The 21,826-nt window shown below is 30.3% G+C and overlaps 1 protein-coding gene across 1 annotated transcript in view; it reads right to left on the bottom strand.

Annotated features, from left to right (window-relative positions):
* Positions 1-21,826, bottom strand: part of Wdr17 (WD repeat domain 17) — a 74,582-nt gene that overhangs the window by 36,855 nt on the left and 15,901 nt on the right. The window contains exons 3-8 of the mRNA XM_076852376.1: positions 18,843-19,026; positions 15,241-15,471; positions 9,830-10,081; positions 7,463-7,585; positions 4,635-4,819; positions 1,119-1,287 (exon numbers count right to left, since the gene is read on the bottom strand). Of these exons, the coding sequence (XP_076708491.1) occupies positions 1,119-1,287; positions 4,635-4,819; positions 7,463-7,585; positions 9,830-10,081; positions 15,241-15,471; positions 18,843-19,026 (1,144 nt within the window). The remainder of the gene's footprint in view (positions 1-1,118; positions 1,288-4,634; positions 4,820-7,462; positions 7,586-9,829; positions 10,082-15,240; positions 15,472-18,842; positions 19,027-21,826) is intronic.

Here is a 21,826-nt window from a genome sequence, read left to right as displayed (position 1 = left end):
ATAATGTCTTTGGAGAAGTGTCAGATTATGTAAGACACTTCTCCTTTATAAATAGGAAGGTATGGCCATGGTTGTGCCCGGCTGTAATCCCAATGACTCAGGAGGCTGAGTTTGGCCAGCCTCAGCAAGTTAGGGAGGCCCTAAGCAACTTAGTGAGACCGTGTCTCAAAAAAAAGGGCTGGGAATATGGCTCAGTAGTAAAGCACCCCTGTGTTCAATCCTCAGAACCTTAATAAATAAGAAGGAAGGTATAAGGTAGCATCTTTCTAAGATTAAAGAAAAATCACATTAAGGCATAAAAATTCTTCAAAATTATAAAAGTATAATTTGTATAGAATTAAATTGTTACAATTGAATTATTACTTGATATATAATCACCCATGCTTACAAAACAGATGTGACAGGCGCAATAGTCTTTTATAATTTTTAGAAAATAAATTTTTGAACCAGGCATGGTGGTGCATACCTGTAATCACAATAACTTGAAAGGCTGAGGAAGGAGGATTGCAAATTCAAGAAGAGCCTCAGCAACTTAGCAAGACCCTAAGTAACTTAGTGTGAGACCTCAATCTCCAAAGAAATAAAAAGGGCTGGGGAAGTGGCTCAAAGGTTAAGTACTCTAGAGTTCAGTACCAAGTACCAAAAAAGAAAAAAAAAAAAGTTTTTATTTTCACAAATTTGGTTCACATGAAAATTTCAGGAAATCTTTTTTTTTTCATGTAAAACATCATACCTTTAACCACATAGCTATACAAATATTGTAAAAGTGAAGCTCATTCAGGTTTACTGTGGCTTTTCTCTGTATGACTCTTTTTTTGTGTGTGTGTGGTGCTGGGGTTTGAACTCAGGGCCTTTACGCATGTGAAGCAAGCACTCTACCAAGTGAGCTATATCCTCAGCCATGACTATATAATTTTAAAGGGCTCAGGAATCAAAGTGTCACTGCCAATATTCATTTTAAAACGTAACATGAACTGAATTAACCAAACATTGGTACTAATTTGCCTCTATGATCATTTGGAACAAAAGACAGCAAGAGGAAAAAAGATAATTCAAATGAAAATAAAGTTTAGGAAAGTCACTTAATTGCATTCCTATTTTAATAAAATGTTTCTTACCTGGAGCCCATGAAAGGGAATAAATAACCCCTTCATTACCCGGGGAAGTATACATTGCTGTTAATGTGTTTATATCCCAAACTTTTATAGTACCATCAAATGAAGCTGTGGCTAAAAGATTCGGATCATCAGGTTTAAATTTGCAGTCAAAGATAGTTTCCACATGTCCCTGAGAATGCAGTATAAAAAAGTCACAACTACTGAGGAAAATCTACATTACTAAAAAACAACCCATAATGTATAATTCAAAGTATATGATACATATAATATGGTTTTCCAGATATTAATGCAAATATACATAGACAAACAAAAAATATAAAGTGGAATCATTGCTAGGGTTTAATGTTCTTTGTGGTGTTTTATTCCAGGTTGCATATCCCTTAACCAAAATGCTTGGACCAGAAGCATTACAGATTTCAGATTTTGAAATGTTTCATATACATAATGAGATATCTCTGGGATACAATTCAAGTCTAAGTATGAAATTCATTTATGTTTCATAAACACCTTATATGCTTAGGCTGAAATAATTTTATGGAATGTTTCTAGCACATGTGACTTTTTACTGTAACCTTACAAGTCACAGATGACCTGTCAACTGTGGGGTTTTCCACTTAAGGCATTATTTTATTAACATTCAAAATAGTTTCAGATTTCAGATTTTGCAATTAGGGATGTACAACCTGGATTTTGTACAGACCTGGATTTTACTAAACCACAGTTCTTCAAATCAGCAACTAAATTCAAAGATGTTCAAAAGTTTCATTTTTCAATTTTAATTAAATGCAAAACATTCTTCTGATTTTTGAATGTACAGAATCCTAAGGTAGACATTTCTCCTCTGCCCAGTACTAGAGATTTAACCCAGGAGTGGGTTAACTTCTGAGTCACATCCTCATTCTTTTTTATTTTTGTTTTGAGACAGGGTCTAACTAGTTGCTTAGGCCTTGCTAAATTGCTGAGGTTGGCCTCAAACTTGCCATTCTCCTGCCTCAGCCTTTCAAGTCTCTGGGATTATAGGTATATGTCATTTTATCCAGCCTAAAGTAATTAACTCTTAATAGTTATTATATATAATTCTTGCAGTATAACATAAGACAACAAGGATGTTGAAGCTATAAGCCCATTGATGAAAATATTCCTTTTTTATACAAACGACATACCCCAAAAGCATTTTGAATTTCAGCAGATATAGAATCAGACATGGCTCCAATTTTTAATGGAATTTTTTCTAAAAATTTCTAGAGTCTACTCTTTGGGATTTGGAATAATTGTTAATGTTACAGGGTGATTCAGATTTCAAACACCCACAAGAGTGTAAAGTGGTATATATAACAGATACATGTAAACATATACCTGGAAAGTGACAAATAATCACTATGTGCCTATCCAACATCTGTTAAAAACCAACTTAAATGGCCAGATTTATATTTTGTCTTCTTCCAAATATTAGGAAATGGGAATTGAAATTCCTGCTTTAAGCAGCAGAACTGCAATATGTTGGGATCGAGGGAGGGAGTTAAAATATAAGGACAAGGCTTTCTATTCCTCAACAATGTTGTAAAGATAGAGAAGGACATCCTTTCTATTCCATGTATTTCTAATAACACCAGAAATCACAACCCTTAGGAAAATGCAGAAGTACTATAAGGTCTCTCACTTAGGTGAAGGTGTTGGAAAGAAAAATCCCAAAGGTTAGAAAAAAACAAAATGAAATTGTTATAGCCACTGGTTCACCTGGCTGGAGTTGTTCTAGCTGGCCATTTCTCATGATAAGAACATACTTAAGGCAGTAATTGTCTACATGTGCGCTTTTAAATGTTATTTTACTGTTACACATTCAAATTCCATTTTTGAAATTCTGAAACTTCACCTAGAAGAAATTAAATAGAAATATTTTTTCTGTATTCTTCTAACCAAAAGGAAAGTAAGAATAAAGAGGAAAACATAGCTTTTTTTTTTGGTAGTTTTAAACAGATAAACATTATTATGGAAATAGTCTTTTATAATGTATAATGGGATTATGTAAACTGGAATCTTTGGAGGAAATATTTCTTCTAGTAATATTCCTAGTAATTTCAAATTTGTAGTAGTGTTAAAAGAATGTTAAAAGGAGAAAAATGACAGCCTCTTTTGACTGAAAGATATTTTTAAAAGGAGAAAAGCCACTGGAATAACACAAAAACTTTTAGTATTAATTAGATTTTCAAATTTAACATAGGTTTTCAAATAAAATGTTTAAATATGAAACATTTAAACCTTTAAACCTATATACTTAATAGAAAATTTATTAAATTCAATTGCATGATTTCTCTTCTACTAAAGCACATTTTATATATTTCAAGGTGTTACATTTTTCTCTCTTCCCTGTTACAAATTTGTTTGAAAATAAATGGTAATTTAAAGTATAGAAAAAGTTTCAAACTGGGAAAGAGTTTATAAGGAAAAAAAAGTTAAAGTAAAAATAAAATTAAATCATTTTTAAATAAACATCTAAAAAAGAAATATTTTAAAATAACTAAGCAACATATTGTTTCAGAAATATTTTTGATAGAGTTCAATTTAATTTTTTAATTTAATTTTTAAATTTGAGAACAAAATGAAAGGAGCAGTATTAAAATGATCCAATCTTATTTAGTTCTTCTTTTATTAAAAGCTCAATTTAAGTCTAGAGTTCATTCCAAAGTAAGATCACAGGAAAGTAATTAACAACAAAGTTTCTTAAGTGTCTAGATTAATCTATTTCAAACCTGTGGATAACCGTATTATTTTTATAATGAAGGGAGATGAAGGAAGATGAGTCTTGGCGAATGAATTACAACATAAAATCCATTATTGCATGTTTTCATTCATTCAGTCAACAAAACTTAAGTCTTACTATGTGCTAGGCACTGTACTGGGTAGTGGGGATGCAAAAGTATAAAAACACAAAGAGACTGTATTGTATCTTATATCAGGGCTTAATGATGATAAGAACAGAATTCATAGAATTATAGAAGAGTTATTATCATTCATTCATAGAAATAAGTCTTATAAAACGCCTAATACAATTTTACTCAATTCATAGAGGAAATGAAAACAATAAGGTTTGGAATAACTGACAGGAATTGATTTCTTTCCTCCTGAAGCAATATTCTATGTCTTATTTTGCTTCCAACTTTTTTTTTTTTTCTCTTGTTTTGCAGGGGCTGAACTTAAAGCCTCACTCATGCTAGGCAAACACTCTATCACTTAGCTACATCTCAAGTTCCTGCTCTGTATTTTTTCACTACATAAAACACATGGTTAGCAGACATTAATATTTTTAAGTTTATTTATTAACATTTAAATAATTTTAATAATTTTGTCATTATTCTGTGCATTTTCAAATGTTTCAATCAACTAAGAAAAAGTCTTAAAAAATCACTGCTTACAAAAATAATTTTAAAGAATATCAACACAGAGGAAAAAGTAAACATGATAGATTTATGCAAAGTTAAGTGTTTTGTGTAATAGAAGGAATGATCATAGACATACCAAGTCCCTAAGAAAATCCCACTTCTTGGCTCCCATATCATAGAGACCAACTCCACCATCTAAGAAACAGCACACAGCATGACCAGGAGGAAGAGAAAATGCTTGATTCTGTGTCAAACTAGGGGGTGGAACTGCTTCACTTGTTGAGGATGTATAATGATTTTTGTTTGAAGACTGGATTGAAACTAAAAAAGAAGATGAATAAAAAAGTAAGCATTTATGTCAATAGCTTCCCAGTATAATGAAACCAAGGTCTTAATTTAAAGATGCTTCATTGCTTCATTTTGTTTTAAAATCCAGAATCTATATCAATGATCATAATTTCTGCTACATGAGCACTTTGGCAACATTAGCCAGAAAATGTGGAAATATAAGCATAGAACTGGATTTTATTTTGAAAAGGTGTATAGGAGAGCAGATGGAATGAAATGGATGAAAGTTAATGTGCAAGGAATCACAATCTGTTGTGAATATTTGGTTTCTTATCTCCCCATAAATTAATGCACAGCATGATTATTTTTAAATATAATCTCCCTTTAAAATATTGACATAGCATTTTAATATTCTCCCCTCCACATTCTATATGTATTGATTTTTTCTTCTTAAATCTAATAATTCTTTGCCACTAAATTCCAAGTGAATAAAAACAATTATTTTTGAGATTATTTATAATTCAGCACTCAAAGTAAGAATCACAAGAGTGTCTGCCTTACATTTGCATCTCAATTATTGTTATTATTTTTTAAAAAGAGTGAGAGTGAGAGAGAATTTTTTTTTAATGTTTACTTTTTAGTTTTTGGCAGACACAACATATTTGTTTGTATGTGGTGCTGAGGATCGAATCCGGGCTGCACGCATGCCAGGCGAGCGAGCTACCACTTGAGCCACATCTCCAGCCCTCAATTATTATTTTTGATTCCTCAGTTTTTTTTATTTTTCAGACTTCTGTTTCTCTTATTTTCCATTATATAAATATCTCCTTGTTTAGTTATTTTTTTTTATTTTATCTTTCTAGATTTTCCTTAAGAGTATGACTATTTTCTTGCAAACATAATTCAAAATAATGATGCCACTATAAATTATCAGATCTTTCTTTTTTAATTAAGTACAATAAAGTTTTCCTTATCATATTCAATATAGGCAATACTCATTCCTCTGAACCTGAGACCTGGGAGTGATAGGAAGTCCAAATTAGATTGAACAATGAATAAAAAAGAGACATTTGGTAGCAATAGTTTTGATAAAATATTTCTGAGAGTTGAGTTAAAGTTAATATGATCCATGACTATTTTTCTAATATTTTTATTATTTGATATCATGAGTGGTCTTGATGACATTTATATATCAATTTATAATTTATAATTTTTAGAATTCAGTATGTCCATATTTTAAATTTTTATTTTCATAAATGTCTTAACAATAAGTCATCCAAAAGGCAATACTCAAAAATAAAAACATTGGCTTAATTTTATATTCTGACTTTTGTCTGATGGATACAGACTTCTTTTTGAATAAGAAAAAAATATCAATGAAAAGAATTTGAGCTATCTCAATCATTACATGATATGGAAATTCACATCCACAGAACAAAGTAACAAATCCTGACATAAAAATGTATGAAATATAAATGATATGCCAGTTTTTGGTATGTTACCTCATTAGTCCTGATATTTCTAGACTCTCAAGTTTCAGTCTAGAAATATTAGAACCCCATGAAAAAGCTGAAATTTGTGGAAAGTCCAAGGATTTAAAAAGAGAGATTTTTCCTTTATGTACCACTGTGAACTAAATTAGATACCAAAATAATATTATTTTAAGTAGTCACTACTAATTATTAGTATATTGTAAAGGTAAAAAGGCTTGAGTTAAGGAGGAATTAATAGTGTAGATTTTCCAAACACAAATTCCCCCCTCCATGATTTTTATGATCCATGCCAAATGGAAACATTACCATTTGCATAGTTTAATCATGACAGACCTAAGAGGAAGTCAATTTATTTTCTCTTACCTTTAATAAAAATTCCAATTCTGAACTTCCTCTATATTCCCTGTCTTTTCATTTATAACTTAAGTGTGCTTTATTATTTTTCTTAATTATAGAAGCAATGAATGATAATCAGAAAAAAATATATGAAAATAAATGAAGAGTATATAGAATGCCCAGTTCTAAATACTAATCCAGTGAAAAACAGGCTTCAAACATGAAATATATTTTCTAGATTCCATAATTTGAATATTTAAGTTATTTTATCTTTGTTATAAATTATACAGATGGTAAAGGAGCCATGTTTAAAACAAATTCTCCTAGTCAAACCAATTTTGTTTTATCCCATTATTCTTGATATTTCTAACTTTTTTTTACCACTATCATTATTTCATCTTCCTCATAGAGATAATTTAAGGTTATTTGAATACAATTAACAGCACTTTGGCTCTAAATATTGTAAACCTAGGCCTGGGGTTGTGGCTCAGTGGTAGAACACTAGCCTAGCACATGTGAGACACTGGGTTCTATCCTCAGCACCATGTAAAAATAAAAAGTATAAAAACAAAATTTAAAAAAAGAATCTTACACTCATTGAAAAAATATACTGTCAGTAATATTAGTTATTTTGTGGCTTTGGTAGTTCCTTTATTTTCTTTACTGCATCTATATATACACACCTATATATCTGTAGAGAATATATATATATATAAATCTGTAGAAAATATTTCTAAGAAAAGGCATCTCAGTTGCATTTATTATTTGATACATTTATATGACTACACATCACTTCAATAAGAAATATAATTTAAAATATTAACATTTTGATAATTGTTTTACTTACACTTTTTTCTTGGAGGAGAATTAAGTACATGTAAGCAGTGAAATCCCGTTTTCTTTAATTTAAAATTATCAATAGGTGTTGTTCTTGAAACATTCCAAATGCGTAAAACACCCACTTGAGAATCTAGTCAGATGATGAAAAAACCAAGTGTTAACAGATTTTGCTCAAAATTTAAAATGTCCAGATGTAAAAATAAAAACAAAAACTTCTATTTGAAAAATTTTAGCACTGATTATTGACATGGTTTGAACAATAATATAGTATGGTATTGCAATCAAAGTTGTATGACTGGAAAACGCCGCACCACACCACACAGATCACCAAAGAGGTTTCCACTTTATTACAAAAGGCTGTGTGTTTATATAGGTCTAAGACAGGTAGCAGGGGCCAAGGTAAATAACAGGTCACCCATTTATTGGCAAGCTCTTCCATATGTCAGTTCCGGAGCCCAAGAAGTTAATTCTAATTGGGGCTAAGGCTTACCACCAGCAGGGTTTGAACATTGGCGCCAGCGGGAACGTTTCGCGCCAGTGAAAGAAACAAAGAGGGGAAAGAGGGTCTTTAGACGCCATGTTGGGGTTTTTTTCTGGGGTGCTGCCACCTTATTCAATTTTTAAATTTGGAGATATTTTTCCCCTACTACAAACCCTTTCATAGGGTTAGACTCTGCCTACTTTTGCAGCTTCCCGTGGTAAAGATCATTATAACAGTTTTATCATAAAACCATTCCACTGACATACACTTACTCTAGGAAACTGTTCGCTACAGAAAACTATTTACTTTTTAAAATTTTTTTGTTTTAGTTGTAGATGAACACATACCTTTATTTTATTTACTTATTTTTATGTGGTGCTAAGGATTGAACCCAGTGTGTTGCACGTGCAAGGCAAGTGCTCTACTACTGAGCTACAACCCCAGTCCCCAAACTATTTACTTTTAACCATTATATAATCCTTCCTATTTTGAAATGTTTGTAAATCGCTCCATTGTCCATGTTCATCTCAATAAGGATTTTCAAATATACTTGAAGACCAACAAAAAGTCTTCCTTCCAAATATCCTACCTTAATAGAAACTTTGATAAAGAATCTGAAAAGTTCCCCAAACTTTCAAACAGAATTACCATGTGACCCAGCAATTCCACTCATAGGCATATACTTAATAGATTTATAAATATATGTCTACACTAAAACTTATACATAAATGTTTGACAATATTTTTCATAAAAGCATAAAATAGAAACACTAAGTATCTATGAATAAAAATCTGGCATATCCACATAATGGAATAATATTATTGAGCCATAACAATGAATGAAGTACAGATACATGCCACAACATGCATAAAACTTCAAATATTTTTGTTAAGTAAAACATGACAAAAAAGGTCACATATGGAATGATTTCATTGATATTAATTGTCCAGAGTAGGCAAATCCACAGAGATAGAAAGCAGATGATCAGTTTATGTATGTCCATGGGTATGTTAGGGGCTATTGAGAAGGAGTAATGGAACATGGCTGTTAATAGGTACAGGGTTTGCGGGGAGTCATGAAATGTTCTGGAATTGGATAATCATAATGGTTGTACAACTTTGTGAATGTACTAGAAACCACTGAATTGTATCCTTCAAAACTGGAAAATGTTATGATAGGTGAAATATCTCATAAATAATAGCAATAGATACATGCTTTTATTCATTAACTCCTTTGAAATGACAGGATGTGTGTATGTGTGTGTGTGTGTGTGTGTGTGTGTGTATCCATACATCTACTTCCATCTCCTTCTATGTGGAAATTAAGTACTAAAGAAGTAAAGAATTTCTTAAAAAATGTTGAGGTGATAAAAATCTTATTTATTTTGTACTAAGCAAATATAAGAAATATTTATACAGTAGCTGACAGTACTATTTCTTTAGAGTCCTCTTTCTCTGAATCATTTTCAATTTGGGTTGAAAACCTTTGGGTTTGCCTAAGCGAATCTGGTCAGGAGCTATCAAAATTATTAGTGACGCTAATGGAACTCCTATCTAGGCAAACTGTTTTTCTGGTCATCCTGCCATTCCTGAAATTAAACTTTGCCTTCTGTACACACATAAACACTGACACACATGTGTGCCCATACATAATATATCACACTGTATTTCCATATACTTAGAACACTGGGTCTTAATTTTATTTTTATTTGTAATTATATAAATGACATAACCATACAAATTAAAAGTAAATTCAGCATTTACTATAATTAAAGAAAATATTTGAGAAATTAACAAGTCTTACACAAATTAACTACTAAAAGACTATAATTTCCCTTATTCAATTAAAGAATGTATACATAAATAACATTTTGAGGAGTAGGGATGAGTATACCTCCAGTTATAAACATGCCAGGAGCACTGGGAACCCAGGCTAAGCACTGTATAGAAGCTGCTACACTTGGAAAATTAAATGTTGTTATGCAATAAAGTGATTCAGAATCTACTAGGCGAATTCCATAATGCAAATTAGCCACGAGAAGATAATCAGTAGAGAGTGGGTCCCATTCCAGGGCTGTAATTGGATCCTCTTCATCTGTTCCTTCAAGAGATTCAGGTCTCAAAACATGTTTCTGATTTTTATTACCTATTAAAATATAAAGAAAATTATTTCTCAAAGAGTCACAAGAAGGTCAATAATTTAAATCATGTTAATTTTCTCCTTGTGTACCACCAATCTGGCATTTTTATGCAGAAGGTATAATTCACATATAAATGCAGGGGAATTAGTTTGTTCTAATAATGAAGGTCAGGCTGAACTGCTTTGCTTTGGAAATCTCTAGTGCCTTAAATGTTTCTATTTGTGAATGAAAAGCTATAAGAAAAAGACCCAGGTAAATAATGTACTCAATCTTTTCAACAACAAATTTCACCTAATTAATACTACAAAGGAATAGCAAAGTCCTTATAGAAATGAAGAATATCAAACAGTGATTAAAAGCACAGACCTTGAGAATGAGAGGATGATGATGATAACTGCTACAATAAAGAGTGATGCATATTAATATAGTTAATTATTACAAAGTAGAGAGTGATTTAAAAAAGAACTTATTAACCAAAGCTTTCTTAAGTAAATTTGTGGCTTTCTTGTCAGTCAATATTTATGCTTTATTAAAAATATTCTAGCATATAAAACAATCAAATGACAGCAACACAAAATGGGAGAATTTGCAGTTTAATCCTATAACATCTAAATTAGGTTGCTTCAAAGTCCTATCCTATAGTCAAAATCACAGTGGATTATATTCCCTATTTCATTTTCTATCTGGTAGGCTGGTATTTTTATTGTAAAACAGAAATAAATCTATAAAATTTTGCAGGCAGTCCTGGGAACAGCAGGTAATTGTTTTACTTTTATGTTATCATGTTAATGTTCTATTTTATTATGCAAAATCAGGTAATTTGTCTTGTTAGATAAGGACAGAAGCATATGATATGAATAAATCAATAAGAAGATAGTTTTGACAATTTCTACAGAAAAATTTAAAATGAAAGCAAGGAAAAATTGGGATTAAAATATAAGGATAACAGTCATATAGCTGTCAAAATTTTGATTTTGAGATAAGGTGGATAAAGCAAAGAGGAAATTATCATGAAAGGTTGTACAATTCACAATGTCTCTAGGATAAAAACAAAAAGAATAAACAAAAAATATACTTAGGAGAAGCACAATTTTTTCTACATTTGGGATCAGAAATATCTTCTGTGTGCTTTAAAAAGGTAGACATAGTGTTACATAGGGATAATGTCATCAACAACATTTCTAAAATTAAAAACATGTAAATCTTATGAATGCATATTCATAAAATAGTAAATGAATGACCAATTAGACACTCTACAGTGAATGCTAAAAAAGTAAGTTCTTTGCTGAACTTGGTCTAAAAACACAATTTGAATTAACTAAAAAAGTTTGTAACTTTTTCTGCCCTGCAATACTCTTTTTTAAAAAAATATTTTTAGTTATTGATAGACCTTTATTTTATTTGTTTGTATGTGGTGCTGAGAATCAAACCCAGTGCCTCACACATGCTAGGCAAGCATGCTACAAGTGAGCCACAACCCCATCTCTCCTACAATACTTTTTAAGAGAATTTTTACATGAAAAGACTATATATAAATCAGAATAAAATGGTGCTTTCTAGGCTGAAAGGGAACAGAAGGCTTAGAGTCCATCTGGATTTCCTAACAAGTCCCTTACCCCCAATATACACATAAATATACAAACATACAAAACATAGTTTAGAAGTGAAATATTTAAAATGATAGATGAAATGCATTTTATATTGAATAATAGTCCATAAATATTTTTCTAATAGAAATTTCAGACAACGAGAGCTTGAGATCATAACTTCCTGAAATAACCTAGAAGACAGAAATCCTATATTGTAAAATGGGAATCATCTGTGATGCCATAAAGTCATTAAGAAGGTATAGTTGACAACGTCTCATAAAAATAAGAAGCCTAACAAAACCTTACAACTATTAATGCTAACAATTCCAAACTCACAATCCAGAATTCAATGACAGAATTAAAAGATAGAGCTTCCCCATGATCTATTAACTCAGTGTCTACACAAAAGGAAAATACCTAGTAGGATTTATCTTTTGTTAATGTTTTATGTATTTTTATGCTAAATACATCCTACAGAATAAATAAAGTTAAGAAGTCTGTGGGGGTGCTGAGGTTGTAGCTCAGTGACAGAGCACTTGCCTTGCACATGTGAGGCACTGGGTTTGATCTTCAGCACCATATAAAACTCAATAAACAAAATAAATATTGTGTCCATGTATAACTAAAAAAATTTAAAAGAAAAAAAAAGACTGCTGGGGCTTTAGCTCAGTGGCAGAGCACTTGCCTAGCACTTGTGAGGCACTGGGTAGGGTCCTCAGCACCTCATAAAAAATAAACAAGGCTTGGCACAGTGCACAGGCCTGTAATCCCAGTGACTCAGTAGGCTGAGGCAGGAGGATTGCGAGTTCAAAGTCAGACTCAGCAACTTAGCAAGGCCCTAAGCAACTCAGTGAGACCCTGTCTCTAATAAAACATTTTAAAAAAGGACTGGAGATATGGCTGGATGATTAAGTGCCTCTGGGTTCAATCCCTTGTACCAAAACAAACAAACAAATAAATAAAACAAAAAATAAATAAAAATATGTAGTTGTCCATCTATAACTACAAAAAAAAAGTCTGTATGCATTCAAATTTTTATTCCCTCTCCCTAAATAAAATTGTTGAAATCCTAACTCTAATACCTGTAAATTTTTGTAAATAGGCTTTTTGCAAATGGCCAAGTAAAGAGGAGGACCTTAGGATGATTGCATCTTTGTAAAAAAAAGAAAATGTGAACACAAACACATATTAGCAAACAGTGGAAGATTCCATGTGAAGATGGGTGTCAGGTTGCCAATAGTCCAGGAACTATCAGAAGCTTTCAGAGGCCTAAAATAGATTCTCCTTATTATCATCAGGGCAAGCATGGTCCTATAACACCACATTTTCATACTTAAGTTTTTCTTGTTCTAAGCCACTCAGTTGGGTACTTTTTTTTACATCAGCCCTAATACATTAACATATGGGTAGATGAAGAAAAACAACCCTGATGACTTAGGTACAGATGCACAAATTGGAAAACAGTGATCTCTTCAAGAAGCCACATCAGTCTGCTCAAATATTTTACAGAGAAAAACAAGAAAAGAAAAACAAGGGATCTCTTTACTCTTCCCTCATTTCTTATGTGAAAATAAGCATATGATGTCTCAATGTTTTATGTCTTAGATATATAAAATAACGTCTCAGTATCTATGATTTTCATATCTTCAAAGATGCCTAATAATAATAATATAAGAAAAAATAAAGCCTTAGTCAATGAAAAAGGAGATGGCCATAACGACAAATCACAAAATATATAAGAAAATCAGAGACAGCATTTTAGACACCATCCCCCCCCCAAAAAAAAAAAAAAAAAAAACACTGTTCATAATCCTCTTCAGATCTTAGGAAGCATTGAGATTCCTTGAGAAAAAAGTGTCACCATACTGATGAAATCTCTGGGTTAAAGACAACCAGAAGCTAAATTGGGTAATATCCTTAATGAGATCTGGTTAAATAACCCACAAAGCAGAGAGGTAAGAGGAGAAACCACACAGCATACAGCCATTTTACTGTATATATATTACCTCCTAAAATTCTCAGAAGAGTGAGCATAGGAGAGAAAAGTGATCTTCACAAGATCAAAGCAGAGAAAGTGTGTTAGTTTTCTTGCTTAATTTAACTGTGAGCCTTAATGATCAACTCTACAACAGACTTTGCTCCCAATGTACAAGATATAGTGAGGAAGTGATGATTCAGGTATTCAAGACAAAAATTTAAATGAAGCAATAGCCATTGAACTCTCCTCAACCTTATCTACCAAGTACATGAAATGGTCCCTAGGTTCAATTCCTTTAACTAGAAAGAACAGAGGTTGTGTACAAAGAACAGAGGGGGAAACTGGTAATGAAAAATATTTGTATCTATTTTAGATTCTGTTTAAATTGTACTAAGATATAATGGCTTCAGTTTACCAATATTTTATATACTCCTTTCTTAAATTAAAAAAGGTTATTTACTAAAGAAAGATTTATTTAAAGATTCACAATTCCTTCTGTTCAATTTTAATTTCTTTTTCTATTAATTTCAGATAATTTGAAATGTAATGTTTTATAAAAGTAATTTTCACTTCCTGAAAAAGTTCTTTTATCTATCTAGCTATCCAATAGTCACATACAGAAACAGAGATGACAGAAGGCTAAGAATAGTTTTTCCAAAACGTTAACAATGCTTATTTAGAGGATAGAGCAATTCAGGTAATTTTTAAAATCATACTTTTTGTTACTGCCTAAATTTTTAAAATGAATAAAAACTAATTTCTCAAGTCCTTTCATTCAGCCAAATTAATTAACTAGGGGTTCAAAGAGTTACTATGTGTTTTTATGATAGGTTTAAATCCATTTTTAAGGAACCATGGAACCAACATGTTTATCAGCAGGTGAGAAAATATTTTGGAGGGTTTTAGTAAATCATCATATCTTTCAGCAACATGTTCTTGTTCATTTAGTTTCATTTAGTTCATGTTAGTTTCTTAGTCAGAAATAAAGAATTGACTTAAAAATTATAAATATGGGGAAAATGACTGATTTGGATAAATTCAAAACAAGATTTTTACAATCAAGTAAAATTACAATGCCTGCAAATAAAATTTACTTCAATGACTATTTGGAGTCAACCCAATTTTAAATAATATTTTCAGAAATAATATTTTAAAATTAAAATTTTGTTACTATTCACTCTATATATTGCTACAATTTTGATCTGGAATGTCCCCCAAAGGCCCAAGTGTTAAAGGTTTGGCCCCCAACCCATGGCATTATGAGGAGGTAATGGAACCTTTAGAAGGAGGGGCATTGTAGGAAGCTAAAAGGTCAATGAGTCATACTCACAAACATATTTGTGGAACATCACACTTCCCTCTTTTTGTTTCCAGATGCTCCCACTAGGATATACTATGTCACCAAGCAATGGAGTCATTTGGTCATAAACTGAAACTTTTAAAAATGTGAGCCAAAATACACATTTTTTCTTTTTAAGCTTATTTGTCTCAGATACTTGTTATAGTAATGGGAAGCAAACTAATACATGCATGTAAATAAGAAAGCATATCTTCTATAAAATATATAATTAGGAAACTAGACTCATTAAATTCTTACCTGGCTGAAAAACTGATAGACTTCCATCAATATGACCAAACACAACTTTCCCCTTTTTTTGTGTATGCCATCTGAAAATACAGATATCAGACAAGAAGCTATGGGCTTCCTTGTGTACAGTCACTCCACTATCTGGTCCTGATATGGTCCAAATGAATAGTGGGCCTCTGTGGGAAACAAATGCTACAGCATCATCTGCATTCCAGCACCAGCTAAGAGAGGCAGGCACTCCTGGAATAAATTAAACACAGATACTTAATAGAAAGATGTAGCACAAGATTGTACCATTAAATATTCCTTATACTGCACATTTTTAAAACTAATAAAAATTCAAAAGTATGTTCATTATTTTAAAAATACATTACTTTCTTATTTTTGAATAGGATTTATAAACTAATCCCCCAAACTACAGAGACTATATGTAGAAACTTTCTGAATGAAAGGAAAAATACCTACTTCGGTTCAAATATTAATAAAATTGTCATGTTTCATGTACTCAAAGAAATTTATAGAGTTCCTTAATTTAGTACACTATATATTAAAGCAACAAATACTTATTATGTGTATCTAAAATTTCTAGACATCCTAGATATACAATGCAGTATGAAATAAAGTAAAGGTTCTGAAATATAAATTGAGGAGAATGAGATAAATGCATAAAGAGATCAATGCTACTATAAAGATTTAATAATAACAAACAATGCTACAGTCTATATTGTTCAGGAATTTAGATTCAAATTCTAGCTTTGCCTCAGATGAGCTAAAGAAATTACTTTCTCTAAACTTTTGTTACCTCATCTATAAAATGAAAATAATAATAAAATTGACTACTTATTTCACATGAATGTTAAGAAAATATAATAATGTATGTAAATTACCTTTTATATCATAAATAAAATACAAAAGTTAATTGTTAATGTTCCTACTATTATTGTGACCAAATAAAATTATATATAAAGAAGGTGTTTTGGAAATGCATGACTCAATAGAGAAATTATGAACTCTCCCAGCACAGATAGATTGACTATCAGAATCATAAAATTGAATATAATATATCAGGTCATGTGGAGTTAGGCCCTAGGAATCTATTTTTTATCAAGTTTCTCTAAATGATTTTGATATGCAGAAAACTTTTTGAGAATCACTGGTCTATTATCATAAAAAGAGACTGGATATGAATTATATCTTCAAATAGAGGTCAAGTTCAAATATATTGGAGTGAGCAGTATTTATTAGGAAGAGAACATGATATGAATAAAAACACAGTATTGAAAGTTGTTGGTTTATAGTAAGTTCAGTTTGTGTCAAGAGTCTGTGTGCTCCAAGAGGAAAAAACTAGAAATCTAAAGCCTGGTTCAGGGCCTGACACATATTAAGAACTCTATAAATATCTGATGAGCGAATGAAAGAATTGAGTACATGTCCAAGTACAATAAAAAAACTTGGTGTGGCTTTAGGATGTATTAACAGAAGCAGAATTTCCCCAATAAGGGACAAATTACTTTGTAAGAAACAAATCACCACAGCATAATTGTAGAAGACTGGCTGCTGAATGTATATTAAAGAATGACAGCTAGGGAAGTGAAGGAACCAGAAACAATTTCAAATAATAATAATTAATACTACTACTAATAATAATAGAAGAAAATACTTATGTGGTGACTGTGTACAAATACTTTTAAGAGTTTTGCAAATATCAACATTTAATTCTCCCAACAATATTCTGAGATAAGTAAAAATTAATATTTTCCTTTGGCACTCAACATGTGACATTTTTAAAACTGGTGACAATTTTAACATTTTAACAATTGGACAAACTAATACTCATTTTTCTTTAAACTTGTTGTTTATTAGGAAAAAGAAAAATGAAGTGAAAATTACTGAGGAAACATCAAGGTCAAGTACTACATGTAGAGGTTAAAAAGTTGAATTAATGCAAATTTCTATTTTGCTTAACCTGAATTCTAAAAAAAAAAATGGTGTCTTAAGACATTCAAAAGGGGATATTTAAAATGAAAATGACTAAAAATGTTCATATTTTTTCTAAATACAATATTGAAGCTTTCAGTCTTCAAATAAGAAGGTAATTGTAAATAATATGGGAAAGTTATTACTAATCTTTGAATTTTCCAAAGAAAGCAATATTTACCAAAATTGCTACTACAATAATTTATTATTCTACCACTGTTAATTGAAAATCTTGTTTAATTATATATCGTGTGGGAAAGGAAATTATGATACACTCAACTGATGAATTTAAAAAAATTCTTTCCCTCATAAAAGGATATAATGTGTATGATGACATGATAAACCATTAGCTAAACTAGGTGATAATACAATTATAGGTTGTCTAATCTGTACTTTTGTATAATATTTAGAAAAATGTTTATTTGCAATTATAGGCTGATATAGATTTGGGGTTACAACTTAATGGAAATAATGATATGCAACATTTTAGTTTATTTCATGTAAAATTTTAAAAAACTTAAAGGAGAATTTGAAAATTAAAAAAAACAGGTTATATGAATTTGGGAATTAAATGCACATTTTTTATAAATGAAAATCAGCCTCATTTGGTGAATAATTTTAAGATGATGACTGAAAAACAAAATTGATATCTTTTAACTGATAATTTTCAGCATCTTTAATTATCTAAATTTGAAAAGACAAGAAAAGCAACATAACAAGTATATTAAATATATCTAAAGGTTTCAAAAGGCATTATTCTTATTATGGAAGCAAAATTTTAATTGTCTACGAATTCCTAATATTATTGCTACATAGCCACTATAAAGAAATTTTGAATAAAATAAAGTTAGTAAAATTGTCATATCTCACTTTTCTACTTTATTTTCATTAATTTCAGAGAAAAAGCTTAATATAGAAAACATATCCAGCATTATCTTACAAAATCATAATCAAGTGAGCTATATGCTTGGTGCTCAGAAAGAGTACATTATTACAACATTTACTGTTATGACAATTATCATCACTATGGGCTAAGATTAAATAGGAGTTCCCAATGATAAATAGGAAGAATATGACATTATCCAAATTCACAATGACCTATTTGTTGTTTGAACTAGGACTTTCTACCTTGACTGAATTACACATAAAGGCATGAAAACAGCTAAACAATACATTAAATACATTCAGAATACTGTCTGCATTATTAGGAGAAAATAAATTATATACATGTTCACTAGTGAATAAATACATGTTCACTAGTTAATAAATTAAATAAATTTAATTTATTTCCTCCTAATAATGTAATACACTAGTGAACAGGCAAGTCTTTTTACTTGTCCCATTAAGAATATCTTTTCTAATTATTGTTTTCATATTAGTTTCAAATGTTTTATATTTAAAAATTAAGAAAATGATTTGGTACTAAGTTTTTATCTTATGTTCCAAGTATAATTATTTCATGAAATTTTGTTTCAGTTTTGCACACAAGTACAAACATGTGAAATATATTTCTTATATCAGTTACTATTAGAAATTTTAAAACACAATTTAAAAAACCTAAATTAATAAAACTAATTGTGCTTGTTGAAATAAAAGGTTTTATCCAACAAAATAAATTTCAATAATAAATGTACCTTTTGTATTGTCGAGTTTAGCAATGACTTTTTGTTCTGCAACATTCCAAATGATCACTAAATTATCGGTACTGCCACTTGCAAACAGATCAGGATTATGTGGACACCAAGAGATTGCTGTAATTGTTTTTTTATGTTCAGACATAATTGCATAAAGTTTGAATTCATTATAACGGTGATCCAACTAAAACAAAATAAATAAAACATTTTAGTACTTTTTTAAAATAATGCATCATCCATTAATAATCATTTTATATAAACAAAAGCTACATACATGAAAATTATTTCACCTAGTAATAAATAGATGAACAAATTTTAAGCCTTGGTCTATTTAAGTATATTCGATCAGCAGAAAAAAACATTTGGGGTAAAATGAGAGAATGAAAAATAAAACATAAATTAATATTAATAAAAATGTTTTACATTCAAATATGCACAAGAATTCAGACCTTTATTACATTTTCCATGGCTATATCCATTTCTTTAAGAGTAAAAAAACCCCTTGGTTTTGGAATTTTTTTTTGCCATTTTCACTTATATTTAAATTTAAAAATTAAACTATGTTGTACAAAAAAATAGGATTTTAAATAAATCAAATGCTTATCCTTATATTATTAAGATATACAACTCTTCCTGAGCTATGAATCCTTGACCCTTTTTGTGTCATTTTTTAAATTAGGTTGTATTTTTATATGTAAGAGAATAAAATAAATAGTACATACTTTCCTGTTTCATTTGTAAATGTGCCTGAATTAATTAGTAGATTAAGTAACTTCTCTACCTTTTGTACCATGTTTTGGATTGTACTATATGTGTCATCAGGTAGTGATCATTTCAGGGCTACTGAAAGTTTTAAAAATCATTATCTTAAATGTTATTCCAATATTTATTTAACAATATACTTGCAGTAAAATCCTAACTGCTGACAGAACCTTCAGTACTCTACATGATCAAACCTCTGCTATCTTGCCAAACTAATCTGATATCAAATTCCTCCCAGTAAAATCATTTCCATGTTACATACAGCCTGATATTCACTGTTTTCTTTTCTTCTAATACTCTCCCCACTGATCTGCTCATGATTATTCATTTACCTGTTCAGGTCTGATTTGAAAAGTACCACTTTAGAGAAATGTTTTCAGACTATGCTATTTAAATTAATAACTCTCCTCAGAACCTATCCCATTATCTTATTATCTGTTTTGTAGTTTTCATGGAACACATTACTTCCTGAAACATTTACTTAATTATTTGTTTACTGATTTTATGACCTCTCCCTGTCCTCCGTTCCCACAATAAGATTTTGCCTGGTTTGTTCTCAGTTGCATTTCTAGTGTCATGTAATGCTTTGTACTATATATGATCAAAATTCTGCTATCTTGCCAAACTAATCTGATATGAGAAGGGGGTCAGTTGATATTGAAGAACAAACCTTGATGTTATGGTTTTGCACTTAAGTAACTTCTGCTTTTTGCTATCACATTTATGGTGCAGTAACATCTTTGTATATAAAATTTTGACTAATGTCCTAATTATTTCCTAAGGCTTTGTCTCCTATAAATTCTTTTTCTTTTTATAGTTTCAAATATTCTTAGACAACTTTGATTAAAGCATTATTAAAGATAACCCAGTACCACTGGTTTTAATCTGAATGGCACTACAGCAATAATAATTTTACATGAGCCTATTTAAATACATAATTGTGTTTTTTTGTCTGTTTACAAATGATCAGGTTTTTAAGTTTTAAATTATTCAGAAATTTATGTTAGCCGTGGTAGATACTGTGAATATATACAATGTAACAGAAAAGTCTGGTATATACATATTAGAAATTCAGTCTATAAATATCTATAAATACAATAAATATAAAAATATAAAAATCAGTGACCTTCTTTGACTTTACCACACAAATTATCCAATAGTATCTGTAAGCACACTAGAGAATACTGAACTACTTATAGGGATTAAATTATTAATGAATTCCTATGATATTTATAATTTGGTGTTGGAACTGTATGTACTGTTACATTGAGAGGGAGCATAAATTAATGTTAAAGAACTTTAATACAATATATTGGTGCATTATAAAGTAAAAATTCAAAAGCCATTTAGAAATATTATTTAATGTTCAGAAAAATCTAATAATACATCACAGTCATTATCTTGAATTTGACATTATTTTTGGACTTTGACTATTCAGTCTGTTTGTACAAGATACTATTTAATAAATATCTATTCTGAAATCATAACATTTTCTATTTATGTAGCAGAATTTTCAAATCTCTTTAGATCACATAACACAATATTAATTTATTATATAAATTTATATGTATGATTATATAAATTAGGTCACATGAAAGTAAATATAAATTATATATACTGTATAATTTAAAATATAAATTTATATTAACATCAATTTAATGTCAATATCATCATTTAGTAATGCAATTGTTTACTGGAATATTTTGAAACAAGTTGCTACAGTGCACACTGTAATGAACTGACACCTAAGTTAATTTGTAAATGAGCATAATTTTGAGTTCATTCATAAGTTTATGTTCACAATTTTAGCTTAACTTCCTAAATCTTTGTCACAAAATGCTATCATAAAATTTCAGACATAAAAACTTGAAAAAATTGTCTTGCCTAAACCTGTTCAGTTTCTTAGCATCCTACCTCTGAGAGGAACAGTCTGCTTTGCCTGACATGCTTCTTTTCTTTAGGAGAGGGACTTGAGACTAGCTAGGCAAAATATTTTATAGAAGGAATTTGGGAGTGAGAAGCATGGGAGTACATGCAGAGTGTCAAGGACATAGATGAGAGGGGGAAAAAAAGGAAGCTTTCTATTGTCTTACATAGAGAAGGGATGGGAAGTGAAAGATTGTGAGTGATATTAAAATCACACCTTCATTGTTAGACATTTCCAGTCTTCATAAGTGGACTACACACAATTATATTCTATATTGTGGAAATGAATTGTTTTT

The sequence above is a fragment of the Callospermophilus lateralis genome, chromosome 4 (genome assembly GCF_048772815.1).
Source record: "Callospermophilus lateralis isolate mCalLat2 chromosome 4, mCalLat2.hap1, whole genome shotgun sequence".
Taxonomy (NCBI): Eukaryota; Metazoa; Chordata; class Mammalia; order Rodentia; family Sciuridae; genus Callospermophilus; species Callospermophilus lateralis.
Note: the sequence above shows the minus strand (reverse complement) of the source record. Positions and strands in the feature narration are given on the sequence as shown.